The 23882-nt window shown below is 41.9% G+C and overlaps 1 protein-coding gene across 3 annotated transcripts in view; it reads left to right on the top strand.

The window, feature by feature from the left end:
- Positions 1-23882, top strand: part of WDHD1 (WD repeat and HMG-box DNA binding protein 1) — a 2322801-nt gene that overhangs the window by 2025198 nt on the left and 273721 nt on the right. For all 3 annotated transcript variants that reach the window (XM_044074408.1, XM_044074407.1, XM_044074406.1), the window contains exon 23: positions 5036-5209. In XM_044074408.1, the coding sequence (XP_043930343.1) occupies positions 5036-5209 (174 nt within the window). The remainder of the gene's footprint in view (positions 1-5035; positions 5210-23882) is intronic.

Here is a 23882-nt window from a genome sequence, read left to right as displayed (position 1 = left end):
CCATAATCTTTCTGTTGTATTCCCCCTTCCAACAAGGTATCCATTAAGAAGGTGTCGATTTTTTGATATGCTATATTCATCTCACATCTAGAAGCTCTTTGATAGGTACTATCATCATTTAAAAAAGTTTCCATTTTTTCTGTATAATCAAGGTGAGTCATAATGACCACCCCTCCCCCTTTATCAGGTTTCATTATTCTAATTTCTTTGTTGGTAGTCTATTCTTTCAACACTAATCTCTCTTGTTTCGTAAAGTTGTCTTGTTCCCTAATTCTGTTCTTCTCCAAACATGTTCGTATATTGTTAACAGATAATTTTTCAAACAATGCCACATCCTTATCAAAAGGCGGAATAAATGTACTTTTTCTAGTAAGTGTTTAACAGGAAAAAATCTTTCTGTACATTTTGCCTCTTAAAGTATAATGCCAGATTTAACTGCCTAGCGTATAATTTCAAATTTGTAATCAAATCCACAATGTTGTAACTAAATGCAGGTATATATGTAAACCCCTTTGTTAATAAATCATGATGCATTTCCTTTATTTCCAAAGCACTGAAATTATATATAGTGAAGCCTGCTTTCGTATTAGCTTTGCATTTAAATTCAGCTGCATCATTGTTCAAACACAGTGCACTAAATGAAATACTGTTGTCAGTCCCTTCAACACCAACTGTAAATTCAACAATGTCAGTATTACATTCCAAAAAACTAAAAAAACATATCACCATGGTTGTTAAAGTCAATTGCTTCATTGTTATAACAAAAGTTTAGTCCCTGGATTATCTCAACCTCTGATTGTTGTTGTTGTACCACCGCCTTCTTGAGTTGTAACGGTTGTTCCCTTGTTGAAATTTGTAATGGGAACTGTTCGACTGGTTCTCCGAACCACCCCCCATTTTGTTCCTCAGGCGTTCGGATCTCCTCGGACACGGAGATGTTACTAAAAAACCTTGGTGTTCATCATTGCATTCCCCAGAATCATGCTCATCGCCCTAATCACAAACATTGTCCATATTGTTCTGTCCATTGTTGGAGCCATATTTGTAAACTGCCCTGTTGTTAGAACCAAAATTGTATGCCATGTTATTCTTATGTCTCTAGTTAACTTTTTGATTTTAATTTTAACATTCTTGTCGATAAACTTTTCAATGTTTAGTACAACATTGTATTGTTTAACATATTTAAAAAACATTAGATCACTAGTAATACTTTCATTTAAAGTTACTATTTCTTTCTCAAGAAGCTCTAACTTACTCTTGTTGTTTTTGATTATAATGTCCAAAATTTCTAACCCGGTTTTGTCGTATAAATCCACCAATTGCTTGTAAGCTGTAGAACCTTTTTCGATCCCATTCGGCACTTTTGTTCAATCTGAGCCCATTCGGTACTTGCTTCAAAGCGATGGATTTTAAAAGAAATGCATTGTCTAATTGAAGACCCCGGAATTTGCAGCATGGAGTTTCAAAAAGCTCCAACTGCTTTTTTAAAGATGGCGACACAAAAACCCTTCCTTCCTCCTTCGAGACTGAGAAGTCGACGTCTGGAACAGGCAGCCACCGTTGAATGTCCATTTGGTTCTGATTGACCCCAGCTCCAATCTGGACACCTTCACCATTGGTAACATCACCATCTTATTCGATGTCCAAACCTGGAACGGAATGCAATGTGAACAACTGGGCCTGCGAGTCGGTCACCGTCGCCTGTAAAGATCTCCCAGCATCAACCTGGGTTTGCATCAACAACGCCGTCAACTTCCTGACTGAAGCGGTTAACTCTTTTATAACCGCTTCCATAGAAATCGAGCGGTGCACAATAAAGCAAGCAAATTGAATAAGCAAATAAAAAGACCAGTTCCCCAAAAACACGTAGGTGTAGCTGAGAATTATAACTAATAAAACAAACTATACCCAACAGGGTAAAGACTAGTAAAAATAAAAACACAAAAATCACGAACTGCACCAAACTATTTAATGAAGAGCTGAAACTGAAGGCTCCCAAATACTAAGCGCTTTCACCATCAACTGATGGCTTCTTCAGAGTACAAGGAGCACATAATCACAGGTTTTAAATACAAAGTTCCATGTGTACTTTAACCAATCAAATTTCTTGATTAATTACAGTCCCAATCTACATACTGATCTAACTCACAAGTACCGTAAAACATGCACATAAAACTTACTAAAAGCATGTACTAAAATATTTATTTGTTTCCATGTACATTAACATATAAACACTTTAAAACATACTTATTGCACATATATTGATGTCAAAACCCTGATTTTAAATAATTGACTTTTCCAAAACAACTAAAAGCTAAAAAACTTTAAACAACCATAGCCCTTTGTTTCAAAATAGGCTTAATAGAGATATGATCATTAAGCCCAGGGTAAGTTGTTGCATCTAGAATCACCTGCCATTTAAATTCTAAAGACTCTACTCTACTGTTATCGTCACCCCCTCTCTCACTTGTCAACACCCTGTCAATAACAAAAAATATAAACTTTTTGAAGCAAACACAATTCTTGGAGTGTAACTAACGCATTGTGACTGTCCTTGGTTTTGATGGCCCTCTGATGTTCTGCTATCCTTTCCCTTAATCTACGTATGGTTTTCCCTACATAAAATCCTGCACATGTCTGCAGGTTGCAAGGTATACCACTTTTTTCGAATTACAACTACATCTACCCGGGCATGAAATTGCCTTGTACCCCCTCACAACTACATAGGGCCCATCATTGATGAATCTACAGTACCTACATGACCCACATTTGTACATTTGTGAATTTGTAAATCTACTTTGTTGTTTTTCAAATAGGTTCTTTAAATTTAAACCTCTTGAAAAAATTATTTTTGGTTTATAATCAAGTTCTTTTCGCATTTCCATATTAAATGCTAGGTCCCACGATTTCCCAATAATCTTAATAATGTTGTTTGCCTGCAAATTATACTTCAAGACCATAGCTCTTGAGTCAAACATTTCCGAATGAGTGGACTCAATTCTTTCATTCACCTCAATAACTGAATTTTCTACCAAAATGGGTTTAAATGATGTCCACCTTCTTTTCATCACCTCTTTTTTGACTGAAATCAACAATTTCAATAGATAACCTCTATCCAAAAACATTCCTATTAATTTATACATCTCCCTCTGATAAGTCTCATCATTGCTTACAAGACGTGACAGACAAACCATCTGCCCTTTAATAACACTTTTACGCTGATGTAATGGACGACAACTTGAAAAATGCAAAAGGGAATTACTGTACTTTCTATCTGACTAAGAGCAGGAATCTGGGTCCTTTTATCACCTCTGTTTCAGATATCCTCTTGTTCTTGTCCTCACTTTTTCAGGCAGGGGCAAGTTTCTCTATTGTTAAGCTACAGTTGGTGGCAATTTCTAATTTTCATGAAAACAGCGAGCTTACGTCCTCTTCTAGGCTCTGTAAAGAGTTCATGAAAGCTCTTTTCCTTCTAAGACTGCCAGTTAAGGATCCCTTGCTTCTTTGGGATTTAACCTTAGTGCTGCACTCTCTCACTCAGGGTCCATTTGAACCTGCCAGTTTATGCGATTTCAAATTCTTGCCATGAAAAACTGCCTTCCTGGTAGACATACCTTCGGCTAGGAGGCTGTCTGAATTGCAAACTCTTTCAGTTGTTCCTCCGTATGGTCTTTCACAAGGACAGAGTATCTCTTAGAACAAATCCATCCTGTTTGCCCAAGGTTACCTCTGAATCAAATCTGAACCAATATATTCAGTTGCCAGTTTTCTTTCCTAATTATTCCAGTAAAGGAGAGTACATTTTGGCAACTATGATTTTATCTACATAGGACCAAGGACCTTTTCAAGTCAGGTCAGCTCTTCGTGGCTTTTTCCCTGAATAGACTTGGCCTCCTGGTTTCTAAGGTGACTATTTCTAAATGGATCTCTAGCTACATTTCTACAGTCTATGCCAACAAGCATCTTAAGGTTCTGGGAAAGGTTAGGGCTCATTCTACTAGGTCCGTGGCTACTTCCTCAGCTTTCATGGCCAAACTCTCCATTGATGATATTTGTGCTGCCACCACTTGGTCTAGTCCTCACATCTTTTTATCTCATTACAAGCTGGATTTGGTTTCCAGGAACAAGGTTTCCTTTGGCTCCACAGTGCTTCGACATGTCCTTCCTTGAGGCCTCCCAGGGTGTATGGTAGCTGGCGACTCTGACCCTTCTGTGAGGAATAATGACATGGATAACATCAGATAAAGAGTTATGTACTTTCCATAACTTGGCATCTGTGTTATCCTATGTCATTACTCCTCACGTTTCCCTCCCTCATCCCCATTCCTTGTTGGATTTTCTGAGGACATTTGGAGTGTTGTGGGTCTAGGGCTCCTTTTCCTTTCTACCTTTTGTGATCAGCATTACTAGCCTTGTTAGCAAACTCGATCTGAGGGTTAGAGGGTAGCAGGGGATTATGTGAGAGGGAGGAGCTTGAGCCTTGGATCTGTCTATGCTAAAGCTGCCAGCTCAGGTCCAAGACCCTTCTGTGAGGAATAATGACATAGGATAACACGGATGCCATATTATGGTAAGTACATAACTCTTTTTCAATAAAAGAGGTATGATTATAAAATGGGAATAAAGTAAGGGTTTGTTTTGTAGAGAGAGAGAACAGAACCTTAATGGATTCCATATCAGCTTCTTACGTATCATGCGCATTTGACATCATTTTTTAACACCTCAGTGGACCGTTGATAAAATTTAAGTAAAACCTGACGTGTGCAGAATTAATGTTATTGGCCTGTTTTATTTCTGTTCCTTTATGATTCTGGTCAAGTGTATTTGAAAATTGGCATTCTGTAGGATTCATCTGAAAGAAGCATACTGTGCCAGTATGACATCACCTGAAGGGATATCATTTATGAGAGGTTATGTATTAAAAAAAAATGAGAATTATACATGTCAGGAAAAGGTAAAATATTTTTCATTTTGATTAATTTTGAGATATTCTATTTAATCTATACATCACTAAAACAATGTTCCTTATTAACAGGTATCTTCTAACAGTAAAGGTCCAGGATCCACAAGTGGCCAGGCAAGGTGTGCCAATATTCTGGATAACATGACTAAATCTGTTAAGAAACCAGCAATGTCCAGTAATCAACCAGCAAATAAACAAACTTCACCTGTACTGAAACCATTAATGCCGAAACCAAAGTCTAAACAGGTAGCATGTTGCATAATTATATCTATCCTAGTTATAAAAGTAACTGATATTTGCTGATGGTGAGTACTAACATTTACAGAAAAAAAAGACTGGTTGTTCCTGTGTGCTAACTGCCAGAATAACAGTTATTACCTAAATGTAAAAATCCTTTACAATCCAATCGTGAAAAGAAGACTGTACCACAGTAATATGCACCAATGGTTACGTAAGGGATATTGAAGATAAAATGGTTCTAGTCATTACTAAATAATGCAGACTATTTGACCTAACAAAAGTAAAACCCTTTGCATTTGCTGGATGCTGGATACTCTAAAGAAGGTACTGCAAAAATATATTACTAAAATGGAAAATATTTAGACTGTGTTGCACAATCCAAGCCTATTAATGAATTCATTCATTCCTTAGTGCAGTGAATAAAGCAAATTAGTTACAATCAATATAAATGTGGTAGCAGTAGGTTTTGTTCAACAACCCAAAAGTCATACACAAATCAGAAAATATTACTACTTGTAGCATACTTTCCTTTTTTTTTTTTTTTTTTTTTGGTGGGGGGCGGGTTACATGCTTGAAGGGCACTACTACTCTGAATCACTTAAAAAGCTAACAGAACATGTTTATATTGCAGTTGGACTAAGACTCTTGCCCCCTATACCCAAGGTACAGGGTTTGACTCTGACAAGTCCACCTAAGTGGGACATTTTACACACACACACACACACACACACACACACACACACACACACACACACACACAGCTGTCATTCCTGCTAATTGACTCCCATACCCACACCTGCTGTTAAATGCTGTACAGAGTAACATGAACCAAAGGGTGAACCAACACACCTGCTGTTAAATGCTGTACGAAGCTAACAAAAGCTAACTTTTCCTGCCATTATGCTGTGCAATAACTCCAAAGACACCTGCTGTTAGTTTTGCTTCTGCTTTGTAATCTGTCACCCACACTTGCTTCTGTTTCATTGCCTGAAAGCAGGAAGCAGATGGACATGAGCAAAGCAGGAATGTGCTTAAAGCAACACTACACAATCTCAGGAAAACTTGTAGTTTTTTTTAGTTCTTAAAGTGACAGTACACAGCTGCTTAAAAGTAAGAAAACTTAATTTAATGTTGTAGTCGGGGACCCCCTGCCGGCATGGACCCTAGGCAACTGTCTAGGTCACCTAGTTTTGGATCTGGCCCTTGGGCTAGCCACCTGGTGGTGTTAACATTGGCTGTAGATGATTAACGCTGTTGAAGGTTACAGAAGGCAGTGGGAAGAAATTCATCTTTTCCAGAAAATTATTCCACATCCACCAGGCCAAACCCATCTGTTTCCTCCTGTCATACAGCACATGCTGGTATGAGAGGTATTAGAAGCAGTTCCTCCTTCCCAGTTGGGAAAAGGTTTTGGTATCAAGGAAGGAAAATGTGTGGAGACCAGGTCTACACCTTTCTTTCCTAACCTAGTATGTGAAGGTGCCCAGTTTCAAAATGCTGTCATTTCACAGCATGTTACCCTTCTTCCTCTCTTGAGTTTTTTGGTAACCTTTGATTTAAAAGATGTTCATCACCACATTTCTGCCTTACCCTTTGGGCTATCCACTGCTCCAAGAGTGTTCACAAAGTGTCTAGCTCCTGCCATAGCCCACTGCATGCTCCAGGGTATCCATAGTTTTTCTATGTTTAGATGACTTGCTTATCTTTGCAGAGTCTTTTTAAAAGTGTCAGGAATCACTTACTTAAGCGAGAGATCTCCTACACATGCTGGAATTCCAGGAGAGCATTCAAAAGTCCTTCTTGACTCCATCACACAGTATTGTGTTCCTGGTGTGTCAGCTAGATACATGAGTACAAAGATCTTTTCTTCCACTTGAAAAAATAGGTCTATTATTTAGATCTATTCCAGGGGGTTTCCACTCAGACTTTGATCATTGAGTTGGAATACGTCAGGATTTTGGGTCACATGGCATGTGTGAATCTTACAACAACTCTGGCAAAACTTCACATGAGAAAAATACTGTGGTATCTGAAGTCCGTCAGGTCCCAGCACACATTATCTTTCAGATTCCAGATGTCCTTCCATATCATTGTTGAAGTGTTCTTCACTAAAGGGGATCCCCTGCCAAGGGTATCGCAATATCTGACCAGTGTACCAGTCTTAGGATTTTATAGATGATGTACACCACACATAATCTCCCCGCTCACAGTGTAGGGCATAAAGGTGACATACAGACATACATACCCCAGAACTTCCTTGCTGCTAGTCCAAACACCATCTTTTATTGTTGGTCTGTACGCTTTGTCATTTGTGCTGGTTACCAAGGGGAAATGTCAATGTGGAAGACAGATTCCCCATAAGGACCATCATGAGCAGTGTCTTTGCTTGGGTGCTACTCACGAACATAGTAAGTAATCAGTTTGGTCCCAAAGACCTTATGTAGTTGCCTCTTCTCCTTGTCTCTCTAACTGGAGAACCAATGTCTTAAGTTGTTGGCTGGGGGTGCTATGGTGGAATCATCCCATCCCATAGGTCAGCCATCTGCCAAGAAGACCAAAAAAGATGGGTCAGATTCAGCTGCTGTACTACCTCCCCTGGCTGCCTGTCTTGAGGCTGGTGAAAGCCTGGAGGATCTTCCAGTTGTTCCTTCAGATTCCTCTGCAACGATCACGTTGGAGGCTGGCATGGATCCGGCTTCTCACATGTTCTCTGAAGCTCTGCAGTCATCCGCTGCAAATGTTGAGGGGGAACCTCAGATGATCATATCTGAGGGACCGAAGGGTGTTAATCAGATTCTTGTTCAGGAGGAGATTCCAGCTACATTGATTGAGTGTGGGCAGGGGTCTGAACCTCCTAAGGTCTGTAGGGCTGACGTCCATCTAAAGAAGAAGCAAAAAAGTAAAGACATCTTCCCTGCTCCCAAAGATTCCCTGCATGAATGGCAGGATTTTACTCTGGGGTTATTTAATGCACTTATGGCCATGAAGCCTCCCTAGGGAATCTCTGTCCCTACCCCTCCTTGGTCCTCTACTCCACATAATAGGCCTAGGGAGCAGCACTCTTCTGATAAAGACTTGGACGAAGAGTCCTTGGCATACTCCTCTCAGATTCCTTCTCCATTGGACTTTGGTTCTGAGGAGGAAGATTCGAAGAAGATTCTGTTAGCCCAGATTCTCCCTTTGAGGAACTTTCTTTTGAGGGTACTATTTGAGGTATGATGGATTTTTTTTTTTTTTTTTTTTTTGTATGGGACTGTTCTCAGGTATCTGACATCCAGAGAAGGTATTATGAACTCCTCCAAATGGAGTCTGCTAAGCCCTCTGATGATGTTCTGGTCCTGGCTGCCCAGTTGGACATTTTTTCATCAGCTTCTCAAGCTCCTGATTCCCAAACTCCAGCCCATAAAAAGCCTGACAAGTTTTGTAAGGTGCCTGATTAATGTAAGTTTCTCTACAAATGTCCCTCTGCAGATCCCTCTTTTGTGTTTTGTGATTTTGTTCCGGAATATTTTTTTTGTTTCCCAGGTATCTGGAGGCCTGTTTTGGACCTTTCTCAGTTCAACACCTTTCTGATGATCCGTTTCTTTCGGATGCTGTCCTTTCAGTTTCCTCTACTTCTTCCTCAGGATTTCCTGGTTTTCCTGGATCTCAAGGATTCTTATCTTCACATTCCAGTTCATTCCCATTTCAGGAAATATTTGCATTTCTCTGTTTTTCCTTGCATTTTCAGTAATCTGCTTTGCGCTTTGGCCTCTCTACTGTGCCAAGGGTATTCACCAAATGCCTCGCTTGTGATTACTTTTTGCAGGTTAAGGGGGATACAAATCTTTCTTTACCTGCACAACTTGCTCATTCAGTCTTCCTCCCCAAAGACCTTGCTTCAGCACGTTCACTATGCTGGTTAGCCTTTTGCAGAGCCTAGGGTTTATGATAAATTTCCAGAAATCCATCCTGACTCCTTTCCAAGATCATGTTTTTCTCTGTTGCAGGCTCCAGACGACTCCTATGATGGCTTCACTGCCACAACCTAAGGCTCTTTCTGTAATTGCCCTTTTTCAGTCCCTACTTCCTCAAGTCTCAGTTATAGACAGGGAATTTCTGAGGGTTCTGGGATTCATGGCTTCCACCATTACTATGCTACCTCTAGCCAGACTCCATATGAGAACGTTACAGTGATTTCTAAAGTCTGTCTGGCTCCAGCACTGTCATTCTGTAGACTTTCTAGTACCTCTTCTTCCATGCCTCCAGTTAGAGCTTCAGTGGTGGATTCTTCATCTCTTGCTCAACCTAGGGCTTCCTTTTCAGCCCCCAGCCCCTCTCAGGAACTTTTTTCGGATGCCGCGCACACGGAGTGGGGGTGCTTTTTTGGGCCTGTCAAAGTGCAGGGTCTCTGACCTATGTATCAGAGGTCAAGCCACATCAACATCAAGGAGATGAGAGCTGTTCTTGTGGCCCTTCAAGCCTTTCATAACCTTTTTCTTCCAGAGCACCTCAAAATCTTTACAGACAATACCACAGTGATATGGTACATCATCAAGCAAGGGGTGACAATGTCCTACCTTCTGTGCAGACTAGCTGTTCAAGTTTAGGATCTCGCTGTCCAATATCTGTGGACTCTTCAGGCTGTTTATATTCCTTCAGAGCAGGACATTGTGACAGACTCTGAGCAGGTCCGTAACACAGGCTCACGAATGGTTGCCTCACAGAGATGTGTGTTGGGACACTGTCCACTAGTGGGGTACTCCTTTTTGCCTCCCCTCTGAACACACAGCTTCCTCTTTTTTGCACCAGAGTCTCAAGTCCTTTGGCCTGGAAGGTGGACGCCCTCTCATTTTCTTGGAAAGGGATGATTCTGTACACCTTCCCTCTCCATCCTCTCATACCGTGGGCCCTGTTCAACAGAGAGCAAGACTCCCCCCAAAATTCTTTAGTGACTCCATTTTGACCCAGACAGAACTGGTTCCCTCTTCTTCTGCACCTTTCCAATGGCAGTCGCCATAAGTTACTTCACAGGATGGACCTACTCACACAAGACTAGGGGTCACTCATCCATCCTCACTTGTCCACTCTTCACCTGACAATGTGGGTGATAGGGTTTTGATCCCTTTTAGGCACCCTTTTTCAGAGGACATGCTTCAGGTTCTGCAGGAGGCCAGGAATCCGACTACCAGGAAATCCTATATGTCCAAATGGAAGATTTTCTGTCTGGTGCCTTGCTCGTAACCAGGATCCAATTTCTGTGGAGATTCCCGTCTCATTTCTATGAATTTCTCCAGGCTGGGTTTGCATACTCTTCAGTTAAAGCTCATCGTTCAGCTATTTCTGCTTGTCTGCCTTTGGCTCCAGGTTTGAGGTCAAACAATTTCTTAAAGGCGTCCTTCACATTAGGCCTCCCAGGAAACCTATTCCCCCTTCCTGGGACCTTAATTTTGTTCTTGAAAAATTGACTCTGGCTCCTTTTGAGCCTGCAGCTTCAACTTCCTTGTAGCATTGTAGGGTGTTCTTTTAGCCCTTACTTCAGCTGAAAGGGTGCTTGAACTTCAGGCTCTTATGGCTTTTCCTCATTTTTTAGTTTTTCATAGGGTCATGTTGTCTTTTTGCATTAATCATTCTTTTATGCCCAAAGTGGTTAATGAATTTTCTCTTAGTCTATTATTTTGACCTCATTTTTTCCTTCTCCACAGTTTGCTAGTGAGAAGGTTCTTCACACCTTGGACTTGCATAGACAACTCAGATATTATGTGGATAATACTAAAGTCATTCGCATGTCTGAACAACTTTTTATTTCTTCTCATCTAGATCTCTGGGTTTGGCTATTTTCTAAGCAGACCATTTCTTCATGGGTCTCCAAGATCACTTATTTTTGTTGCTTCTCTTGTGGTAAAAGTCTTTCTGCTTCTGTAAAGACTCATTCTACCAGGGCTGTGGCTTCCTCTGGTGCTTTTTTCAAAGGCTTGGAGACCAATTCCATCCTGAAGACTGCTACTTGGTCCTCTGTCCATACCTTTGCTAGACTTTACAAATTGGATGTTTCCAGAGCAAGAGTGGTCTTTCCCAGAGCTATCCTCCATGGCTTTCTGGAGAATTCTTCTGGGCCTTCCTCCTCCCAAGTTTCCTCTTGTGCTTTTGTACTTTAGTAAAGAACACTGCAACAGTGAATATAGAGCACAGTACAGTTGTGTACAATCTTAGTCCTCCTCATCACTGTTGCTGTATTTGTTCCCTCCCTTTCCCTTTTCTCCTTTATTTTTTCCTTTACAATGTACATGTTCTTCCTTCTCTCCTTGGACTGTTGTTCCTCCTGGGGCTATTCATTTTTGAGGTATGTACATCTTTGTCACCTTTATGCCGTATGACATGAACAGGGAACATACATGTGATGTACGGTGTCTATAAAATCCTTAGACTTTAATATACTGGCCGGATGTTGGGCTACCCTTGGCAGGGGATCCCTTTAGTGAATAATACTGCAACACTGAAGAGATGAATATCTACTGTTATGGTAAGATATCACACAACTACACTTTTTGGGATTTGTGAGAAGAGAAATCACTTGATGGAGAATACAGTATCCCTGAATCCCCTTCTCCCCTCCTGCTGCAAAGCAGTCAGTCACAGCAGATGCCTCAAACTTTTCTTGGAGAGCAGTGTCAAGGGGGATAAAAGTGCAAGTTATCTGGGACAACAAGACATGCACAAGCACTTAAACATAAGTAATGCTTGCTCTTATCGAGGCACTCAACTCACTGAATAACCTTTAGTTCCCAAAACCACTTCAGATTGTTACACACAATACCACAGTGATGTATGTAAACAAGCAAAGGGGAGCCAGATCTTGCCCCCTATGTAGACAAGCTATGTTAGCATGGGATATAGATTCACAGCATAATCTGTACAGGCATCCTACATTCCATCAGAGCAAAACTGCATGACAGGCAAGCTGAGCAGGACAAAGGTAGACCCTCACAATTGTTAATTAGATCAAGGGTTTCTCCAAGATTTGATCCATCTTGGGGGAATTCCTGAAGTATAGACCACTTTGCCTGTTCTCTGAACAATCAGGTGGTAAACTTTTGCTCCAGGACTCCGTGCAAGGCCTGGAAAGGCAGATGCTTTTTTTCTTTTCTTTGGACAGGAATGTTCCAGTATACCTTTCCGTGGATATCTAGGGTACTTATGTGACTCCCTTCTGGCCCAAATTGTCCAGGAGCAATTACTACAAGCTTTCTCACAGACTGGATCTGCTCACATAAGAACAAGACTGTATGATACATCCCAAACCCATGTTCTGAGATCTGCATCAGATTTTAGTGGAGACAAGAACGTCTTTTTCTACACTATCATATATAAATGGAAGTTTTCAAGTTGGTGCCAAAACATAACCAGAACCTCTTCTGGGCTAGTATTTCTCTGGTTTTGCAATATTTATGTAAGTTACTTTCCTATGGTCCATCTTACTCCTCTGTCAAAGTTCATTTTTCAGCCATTTCAGCACGTCTTTTCATGGATCCTCCTCCTCTTGCAATGCATTCTCATATCAAAATCTTTTGAAAGGGGTATTACATAAAAGACCTCCAAGAAAACCAGTGGCGCCTCCTTAAGATCTCAACTTTGTGTTAGAGAAGGTAACACTTTTCCATTTGAACCAGCTTGTCTGGCTGACTTGAGTTTTTTAACATGAAAAACAGTGTTTCTGATTGGTCTGACCTGTACAAAGAGTGCCTGAGTTGCAAATTCTTATAGTGAGTCAACCTTATCTTATTTTCTGTAGAGAGAGGGGTTACTTGACAACAAATCCTTTTTTTATGCCTAAAGTGGTATCCAGGTTTACGGGTCTGTGGTTAATCATCGAACGGACTAACCATCAAAATCCAATCGTCGAACGTTCGTCCATCAAATGAGCACTTAATGGAACCTGTGAGACAGGGAAGGTAACTAGTTGTCCAACACTTCCCTGTCTCATAAATGGCAGTATTTCAAACCCACCCCATGTGGGAGGCTTCGCCCCCAACACCCCACCTAACTATATATACCAACTCCAAGGTCACACTACAGTGAGAAAAAGTGAGACGGGGAAGTGTGTGCCAACTAGTTACTTTCCCCATCTCACAGGTTTGATGAAGTGCTTGTTCACTGGATGGTTGTTTGACAATTGGATTTCGATGATGTGCTGTTCAATTATTAGTCCGTTCGACAATTAACCATAGACCTCAGGTTTACTATAAGCCAACCTACCCATCTCTAAGTGTTCTTCCCCAAACAAAAAAAAATGAGGGAGAAAGGATACAACATACCTTGGATGTTCACAGACGACTCTGGTACTATCTTGACAGAACAAAATTTTTCAGAAGTTCTGATCATTTTATTTCTTGTGAAGGTAAGAAGAAGGAACAACCTGCGTGAAAGCAGGTAATTTCCAAATGGTTGTCTCAGGCTGTTACCTTTTGTTGTTCCCATCACAGCAAAACTGTTCAGGTGGGGTCAAGGCATAATCTGCCAGGGTCTTGGCTTCATTGTATGACATTTTGGCAAGTGTTAAGACTGGTTGTATTCTAGAAGTAGCAATATGGTTCTCTGTACATACTTTTACAAAGCTAGATTCCTTCTCCAGGTCTAGGTCAGGCTTTGCTAGGACCATTCAGCAGGGACTCCTGGACCTTTACTCTTCCATCTCCCAGTTGTTCTAAGCTATAGCAATTTACTTATAAAGTTTAGACTATTAAAGTAAACGAGTACTTTTTAGTTGTACGAAATATAGGTTTTTACAGTATAGAACGTTAAAAAAGGCTAGACAAAAGCAAGATGTTCTCCGTGTTTCAATGTTGCAGTCATCACCTGTGGGTTATCCCTGCTGTATTAGCCCTCGGCCGGCCCGAATACCAAAGTCGATGCTTTTCTGCATCGGCTGCTGTCATTTGCTAACTGACGTTAGGTCGTCAGTGCTATAAAGCAAGCAGCTGATGCCATTACATCAGTCTTTCGTGCCGCGGAGTCTATAACAGAAGCAGTTCGCAAGTGTGCCAGTCGGTCGCTACAAGAGTTTGAATTACAGCTGAAAACGTCTAAAGCTAAGTACCCTGTTTGGGGATTCTTTGTTCTTGCACTAACCAATGTCAGAAAAAGTTAGCAATTGTCTCGCCTGTGGAAAGCAGATCCCACACCGAGACTTCCACTCATATTGCTTCACTTGTTTAGGCCCAGACCACGATGTCCCCCCGTTGCCGGTTCTGTGCCCTGTTTAATGCGAGAAGCATTTGTCGTAGAGCTCTTATTATAGCCAGGTATTTTTGCCTTCTGTCTTCACATGCCGAAATGGCGTCCGTCAACCAGCAATCCATAGACATTCCGAAAAAACGTAAAGATAAAGATTGAGACAGACCACACAAGGCTAAGCCTTCCGACGACTCTACCGCTAAGCAGGTCGTCAGTTTTCCGGAATTCAGTGAGGTGCCTTCACAGTCCCTGATGCCTGATCCGATACATTCACAGGCCTCTACTGAGACCCTTTCGGAGTCTGGTATGCCGCAGAATTCTTCTTCATCTTCTGAGCCGTTGGTTGTTTCTTCCTCGATTGGGTCCAGAGCCACGACGCAGGCACCAGCTTCTGAGGAGGTCTTTCGCACTACTGAATCTAGACAAAAACTGACGTCTTCTCATCCGACTACAGTTTCTCTCAGACCCATGGATACTCTTAGGCCTGGAAGCAAGGACACTCCTAGGAAATCTACCTCTAGCCACCATCTTACTCCTCCACCACCCCAAGCTCAAATGCTTAATATGGCGGAGGATCTTATCACCCTTATCAGGGGTAGTCAGGCCACAACTTCTAAAAGGGAAAGAGACCTTTCTCCTGAAATACTGACAGAACAGGATTCTGAGGAGTCTGATTATTCAGATTTTGAAGAGGAACAACAACCTCTGACTGCTTATGAGGATGCAGATGCAGAGGAATCCATTCCTTCTGCCTCCCCACCAGAAGATCTTTCCTTTGGGGCAACCCTTCACACTCTCAGGAAACATTTCCACTGGGAATCCCAGAACTTCCCTCAGTCTAAGAAAAGACCAAGAGAGTTTCTAGACCTGCCCCAGCACAGGCCTTTGGCCATCCCCCCTATCTTAGAGGTGGTGGATGATGTCTTCCATGAATCCAGCATAGCTCCTGACGCCCTCCCACCTGCTCCCAGTAAACCTGAAGGGTATTAGAGTACCGGATTCTCACAAATACCTGTAAAGAAATCCTGCTGCACCGAGAGGTCATTACACAGGGACCAAAAGGAGCTAAGGCTAGTTCTGCAAAGAATCCTATTCCTTCTGACAAGGATTCCAGAGCTCTGGACAGATGAGGTAAAAAAGTATACATCTTTGCAACCTTAGCTATCAGAGCACTCAACTGTCAGTTCCACATGTTAAAATATCAACAACACACTTTAGAACTATTAAAGCAAAAGATTTCAACATTTCCTGACTGTGCCAATTCGAAAGAGTTAGCAGATTTACTGCACTCTACTTGTCAAGTGGCCAAACACTCATTACACTGTGGATATGGCACCCTAGAAGCCACAAGCAGGGTAGCAGTGTCAGGATCTGTCATTAGGAGACCTGCATGGTTGAAGGAACAACTTCTCCCTGATCATGTCAAATCTAATTTAATTGATGCACCCTTGGATAAGGGCCACTTGTTTGGAGTAAAAGCAGAAGAGGTGCTTAAAAAGATGGAAGACAAGGCACAATCTATGCAAACAGTAAAAGATTTCTTTCAGGTACAACCTCCTAGGTTCAGTAGGAATTTTCCCTTAAAACACTGGTCCTTCCCTGCACCTAGCAGACAGGGGTAAGGTAAGCCCCGCAGGGACAGAGCATCAAGGCTCCTATCCTAGGGACAGCAGAGAACCACCCCTCTATGGCAAAAACTCTCAATGACTCTCCACCCCCCGTCCTCTTTTCACTCACTAAAAACTAGGAGGAAGGCTCTTCCTCTGCATAAAAAATTGGCTTTCTGTAACAAAGGACCAATGGGTCTTAAAGATTATTTTTCAGGGATACAAATTCTCCTTCAACGAACTCCCAATTCCAAGAGGGTACCCAGACTTACCACCAAATCAGTGGGCAGAGGCATTGAAACAAGTCCAAACTCTCATATCCCAAGGGGCAGTAGAACCTGTCCCCTCAGATCAAACAGGCAAAGGCTTTTATTCCAGACTATTCCTTGTTCCCAGAAAAGAGGACAATTGGTGCCCCATCCTAGATCTAGCCATTCTGAATACCTCCCTGGTGGTCCCCAAATTAAAAATGCTAGCTTTGCAGCAGCTGCTGCCTGTTCTGACAAAAAATGCCTGGTTAGTCATCCTAGATTTAAAAGATGCCTACCTCCACATCCCCATAAGGGAATCCTGCAGGAAATTCCTTCATTTCAGAGCAGGCTCACAACACTTTTAGTTCTCTGTGCTACCCTTTGGCTTATCTACTGCTCCCAGGGTATTCACCAAATGCTTAGCCCCGGCCATAGCCTTTTGCAGACAGAAAAATATACAGTTTACCCTTATTTGGACAACTGCCTCATTCAGGCAGAGTGCAAAGAAAAGCTACTCAAAGACGACCTCTTTGTCAAAACCCTCCTAACCTCCTTAGTATACACCATCAACGAGAAGAAATCGAAGCAAAAACCCTCCAGGAAGATAATTTTTTGGTAGCACTGCTGAACACAGCATCCCAAATGGCCTTCCTATCCCCAGAAAAGCAGAGCTTCCTGCCTCTCTTCTTTACCCAGCTGGCTTCCAGAAGTCACCTCACTGCGAGGAAGTTCCCACAAGCCTTTGGGTACATGACGTCTTGCATCCTTCTAATTCCTCTGGTCCGGCTTCATATGAGAAAACTTCAGTGGTATCTAAAGATCCTTTGGTGTCAGCACTCTCAACCTCTAGAGACCTCGCTCCCTCTGAGCCCCTGTATAAGGGCCGAGTTTCTCTGGTGGACAGGCGCCTGTGGCAAGAACAAGGGTCTCTCCTTCACCCTCCACTCAACCGGGCAGACCATTACCACCGATGCCTCAGACATTGCTTGGGGCGCTCACCTAGAAGGCAGGTGCACCCAAGGTCTTTGGGATGCCCAGCACCCTCCCTTACACGTCAACCAGAAGGAAATGATGGCCATACAAAAGGCTCTGACATCCTTCAAACTCCATCTCAAGCCGGGGGTTCTTCTTATCAAAACAGACACCACAGTAATGTGGTATATCAACAAACAGGGAGGGACCCAATCTAGGGGTTGACACCTTTTCAAATGCCCAAAGTGGGACATTTTTTGTAGAAATGTGAGATTTTGCAGGACAAAACATACCAACGGCTAGTGCAAGGGACAGAGCTTCACTTTTTTGCCAAAAGAAAAGCTTATTTTTGTAGCATTTGCATTGCTTGTGCTTTTTCATATAATATTTGTGTATTTCCGATATAAAATAACTGTTTTATGCAACTATTAAAGAAAACTGAAGAAATATACTTTGTCTTAAAATCTCAGGACATTTGTCATTTTTTATTTTTGTTCGCAGGACACAACTGCCCAAAGTGGGACTGTCCCTCACAAAGAGGGACAGGTGGTAACCCTAACCCAATCTTACCCTCTGTGCAGGCTAGCCATGAACCTCTGGCTGACAGCCTCTTCCATGAGATTACACCTAATAGCCCAATACCTACACCTAGGTCAACAACACCCTGGCAGACCACTTAAGCAGAAACTTACTGGACCCCCACGAATGGCAGCTCCAGAGAAAAATCTTTTTACAAATCACTCGGGAGTGGGGGACTCCAGAGGTGGATCTCTTTGCTTCGCATCTCAACCATCAGCTGAAAAAATTCTGTACCAGGGAGTATCACCACCTAGCATGGAAGGTGGATGCCTTGACCTTCCCCTGGAACACCCTCTTTGTGTACGCATTCCCTCCTCTGCCTCTTATTCCCATGGTGCTGATCAAAATAAGGGAGGAGAGACCAAAGGCCATCCTCATTGCTCCAGATTGGCCCAGACAACATTGGTACCCCTTACTGCGCAGCCTGACATTACAGCCTTCCAGACAGCTTCCCCTGATCTCGGATCTCTTGACTCAGGTGGGGGGGTGATGCACCCAGCCTTGCAGACTCTCAAACTATCAGCATGGCTAATACTCTAAAGGCAAACAAGGGACCCCTGTTAAGCAAACAGGTCTTAGACATTATCACAGAGGCCGGAATGCCCAGCACCAGAAAATCTTACGCAGGAAAATGAAAAGATTCTGCTCCTGGAGCCAGTCCAGAGGGGGCAATACCTTACAACCTTCTATCCCTCTTATCCTGGATTTCCTAGTGGAGCTACGTAATAGTGGCCTCTCCTTCTCTTCTATTAAAATCCACACCTCAGCCCTTTCAGCTAATTTTGATACAGATCAGCCCCTGTTCTCCCATCCTTTGATTAAACAATTACTCAGAGAGGCTTCTAATATCAGACCTCCCAGAAGGCCACCCACACCATCCTGGGACCTGAATTATGTTTGGGAAAAACTAACCTTACCACCCTTCGAACCTGCTGCTTCAGCAGAACTTGGATACCTCTCCTGGAAAACTGCTTTTCTTCTAGTTGTCACCTCAGCCAGAAGGGTTTCAGAATTTCAGGCATTGATGGCCATTGAGCCCTTCATCATTTTTCATGCAGACATGGTCTCCCTGAGCACTAATCCCTCCTTTATGCCCAAGGTGGTATCTAATGTGACCGTCAACCAGGCCATACATCTACCCACCTTCTTTCCTAGCCCTCAAAACAAGGGGGAAAGAATTTTGCACTCACTAGATGTGCACAGACAGCTCAGATACTGTTTGGACTGTATTAAACCCTTCAGGAAAACAGATCAGCTACTTGTCAGCTTTGCCCCAGGGGCAGAGGGGAAGCCCATTTCCAAGCAGACCATGTCCAAGTGGATATCACACTGTATCCATTTCTGCTACAGATTACATGGGAACCCCCCCCCCAAGTCTATTCAAACCATACCGCTCAACTGTACCGAATTTCATGGCTTTTACTGGTTTTGAGGTCCAAATAATGGGGTGCCACGATTCCCGAGTGGCACCCCTTAATTTCCGATTTTCCCAGCTCTGTTTTTGAATTTTCAGCCTTTTGACCTAACATCATTACTTACGCGATGACGGCAGCGCCATTAGCCTGCCAGCCTGTCGGAACTGAAGCTCAAGTGCGAACATTTCTAGTATTTGCGCGAATTACAAACATTATATTTGTGAGCCGTTACAAGTCTGAGCATTTCCAGGAATATTTATTTGCAAGCAGTTGCGGTTATAGTTGTGAGCAGGGATGAATTACGAATTGAACTGTCTGCTGTTGTAAATACGTTTTTGTGTTAAGAGTGTAAAGTACACACTCGATTGCTCTAATTGTTTTAGAAGGAAGTGTATAACTTTTTTGCTGTTAGAGTTCCTTAGAGCAGGAGCCGGGGATGCATGCAATATTTATAACAGCAGTTCACTGTTTTTATGCTGGTCTGCTTCTCCAAAATCATTTTCTCTTTAGAGGATAAATGTGGTCTTTCTTCTTGGTAGTGTGCCCCTGTTGCAAGTTTGGTGGAATGAAAAGAGGAACCCAAACAAGAGTGTTAGGTGTCTTGGCTTCAGGCGCCCCTTTAGCTTGGGGATCTGCAAAGGTGATTGTCCTAACCTGAGAGGCTGAGACTACTAGTAGAGCTGCAATGCCCAGCTACATAGTGACTGTTGCTACTAGGACCCAGTGCCGGTTTGCAGGTACCGATGACTACATTTATCTAACTCTTGTGGGATCGCAGGGATGCAGTGAGAAGTGCCTGCTCAACAAACCCTTCTACAATGACTTTGAAAGAGGAGCGGTAACTTTAAGCAGCATATAAAAGTTTGTTACAGTACCCTGTCCTGTGCTCATAGTGTACAGCAAGGGAGTAGCTAGGCATATTCGGTGTGTGTCTACGAGTACATTTTTTCTGAGCATCTCTTGGTAAAAGAGCACAAAAAAATAAACATCTGGTTTAACTCGCTGTTTAACATGCTTTTTGTGACTGGAGTTCACCTTCAAGTAGTCTTTTTATAGTTAGAAGTGGCAATAGTAGGTAACATTTTTTAAAGTATAGAGGGGTATTGTTAAGCCACAAGCAGCGACGTAGAACCATTACGAGTGCAGTTACATTTGTGACAAGTGCTGTTATATTTGTGAGCAGGGACAGAAGAATTACGATGAACTGCTGCTGTAAGTTTTCTAAACTGACTGCTGCTGTAAGTTTTCCAAAGTGTACTCATTTTTAAACATGCTTTTTGTGACTGGAGTTCACCTTTAAGTAGTCTTTTTATAGTTAGAAGTGGCAATAGTAGGTAATGCTTTTCAAAGTATAGAGGGGTATTGTTAAGCCACAGTGTGTGTGTGTGTGTGTGTGTGTGTGTGTGTGTGTGTGTGTGTGTGTGTTTTATGGCAAATCAGTGAAGGATTGAATTCACTAAATAATAACATGTATTTGAATTTCAGACTTAAGATTCTTCAGAAAATACATAGCACCGCAAAACTCTTTATTCTAGCAATGTTCTAAGTTTATAAGATCAGTATTTGAAATCTGTCCCTATTTTAGGGCTGTATTCCCCCATTATTGGCTTTGTCCAGGTTTTTTGTGCCAAGAGGTTGAGAGCTATGGAACTGAATTCACTGAATGTGTGTGAAGGCTCTATTCCCCCATTATTGGCTTTGTCCAGGTGTTTTGTGCTAAGAGGTTGAGAGCTATGGTGAGAACCGAATTCACTAAATGATAGTCATTTAAGTTTCATTCTTCCTATCTTTCAGGAAACAGCTGATTTTGCATAATGGTATGTTGCTCTGACTGTAGTGCACAGGGTCCTGGGTTCAAGACTTTGTCAGTGATATGCATGGTGGTAACAACACTCTAATTTCTAGCAGCTTTCCAAGATTATACAAGCAATGTTTAAAATGTGCCCCTGTTTTTTGAGCTTTTATCCCCCCAACAAATTTTGGCTTTTTCCAGATTTCTTGTGCTGCAAAGATGAGCTATACAGTCGAGTATTGAGTGGATTTTACAAGGAGCTGAGAGCTTCATGGGTAGAGAAGTTTAGTGCTGCTTATGATGCTGAGTCTGCTTGCATTGTTAATAGCATAATGGTTTGAATACTTGCTTTTGATCCAGAAGGCTGTGGCTTTTACTCCAACACTATGCATTGCTGATACTGTACTGTGTTGTACTTTTAAATGGGGTGGATGCTGCAGTCCTGAGAATGTCCTCTTTGGAGGTGATAAAAGTAGTTATGAAACTGTTATCAGTTTGCCATCCATTCCCTATTGCGATATTATTAGCTTATTTTTTTTTTTATGTAACATAGGCAATTTATTCCTCAAGGGCAGCAGGCACTTTATTTGTAGATAAAACAATGAAACATAAAGTTGTTTGTTAGCAGCAACCTCTTCATTAGTTACAGATCTCGTTAATGTGGAATCAGTTAGATGACATTTACTTCTGCAGAGATTGTGTATATTTACTGATACTGGTGGATTATAGAATTTTGAGTAGACTTGTGATGGAAATGTTCTGAATTAGGCAGTTTTGTCATTATTGCTGCATGCATTTTGTTTCATTGTTTACTGAAAAAAATGTTCAAAACAATAAACTACAATCAGGAAGGTGTATCAAAGAACACATGTATGTTTGGTGTGTAAGGGGACTATGATTTGAAAACAGACCAAAGTTAATCTTTATCTGCCATTGGCCAGATGTCTTTTATTTGAATGTGGGTTTCAGTGCTGTTTCAATGAATGGTGAGGTTCAAGGGCAGAGAAGTTTTAATGCTAAGTCTATTTTAATTGTGAGACTGCATTGCTTTGTTTAGCAGATGTCTTAGTGTTTATGCTGTAAAATGTAAAATAAAACATTTAAATGAAATCCAAATCATCGTAGAAGTAAAGCAGTATGCACATTACAGTGTTTAGAGTAAATGGGGTGAAATAGCCACGTAATGGAACATTGGAATGGCTGCACGGGGGAGGGCTGTATATGGGGAGGCCCCATTCAACCATGATTTTGTGAGGAGGGAGGATGGCAAAGACAGCCCCGGGTGGCACAAACTGTAGCTATGCTACTGATCAGTAGGCCATGACGAATGACTTTCTGAGGTCCTAGCAAGCTATAATATTCCTTTGCTAAGATTAGAATATTGCCTACCATTAAATGCCCTACTTTTACCATAAAGCCCACATACTGCAAGTCACCGAAAACAAAATCTTAAGGTTCATCATCATCTCCTTTCCCAGTGAACACCATTGCTACACATTTAAAAGAAAATGGCTACCATTTACTACAGGGTCTGGTTCTCTGGGGCCATATTTTGGTTGTCTGCTCTTCAGTTTGTGTTTGAAAGTTGATATCCCGCAATTCCATATGAGTGGGTGGGGTTACATAATTATGTATGCAAATTTTATTAATCAGCGTACAGATTTGTACCTATTTTACATGGGCCTTTGTCCAGATTTTTGATGTTTCCATGTTGAGAGGTATGGTTCAAACCCATTCCAGTAGGGCAGCCTCCACTTCCACAGCATTCCTCAGAGGAGTTCCCACCAGGGACATCTTGGAAGCTGCCACCTGGGCTTCTGTCCATACCCACCTACCTCTATTTTCTAAGGCTAGGGCATTGTTTGCCTCTGCAGTTCTGCATGACATGCTTATCCATGCCTAGGTCTTTTACTAATCCTACCACCCCTCTCCTCAGCTTTGGGAGTCCTCCCACAGGTGATGACTGCAACATTGAAACACGAAGAACATAGTACAGTTGTGTACACTTATCATAAATGTAGATGTTCGAGTGTATTCACTATTGCAATTGTGGTTTCTTTCCCTCCTTCCCCCTTATATCTTCTTTCTTTAGGGAGACATAAGCTTCTCACTGTGGCTTTTAGCCACCAGGACCACTTTACCATATTTACTTGGACTTCTGACTGGTTAGGGTAAGAAAAACCGATGTAATGGCGTCGGCTGCCTTGCTTTATACCACTGACGACCTGACATCAGACAGCAAATGACAACAGCCGATGCAGAAAAATATTGACTCTGGTATTCGGGCCGGCCGAGGACTACCACAGCAGGGATAACCTACAGGTGATGACTGCAACAGTGAATACACTCAGTCATCTACATTTATGGTAAGGGTACACAACTGTACTTTTTATTGTTCGTATGTAGTGCTCTTGGGCTGCTGTGGTGGTGAAGGTGGGTGTAAAATGTAGAATTAGGTTATTTTCTCTCTTTATTTTACGAGGATGATTATCTAGCTTACTGCCTTTGACTTAAGCTGTAAACAGATGTTTTTGTAAGCACATAGGTTTAAAAATAAAACAAAATGATGAAAGCCATAAGTCAAAAAAGTATTTGGATTGCAGGCTGTAGACTGCATTCCCTACCAAGGCTTGATCCCTGAGTACAGGCAAAGAGAAGGGGGATAGAGAAATTTTAAGTGAAAGATCTTCTCTGGTAGAGTTTTTAGCTGAGTCTAGAACAGAAACAGCTGTTAAAAAAGGGATAATTAGTAGGGCATATACAATATTGCATGATAACTATACAAATCAATCCGAGAAAGTTAGAAAAGATTGGGAAGAGGGACTGGAAAAGCAATTTATGGGAAGACTA

The sequence above is a fragment of the Protopterus annectens genome, chromosome 6.part0 (assembly GCF_019279795.1).
Source record: "Protopterus annectens isolate FY-2018-M chromosome 6.part0, PAN1.0, whole genome shotgun sequence".
In the NCBI taxonomy this organism is placed as follows: Eukaryota; Metazoa; Chordata; order Ceratodontiformes; family Protopteridae; genus Protopterus; species Protopterus annectens.
Note: the sequence above shows the minus strand (reverse complement) of the source record. Positions and strands in the feature narration are given on the sequence as shown.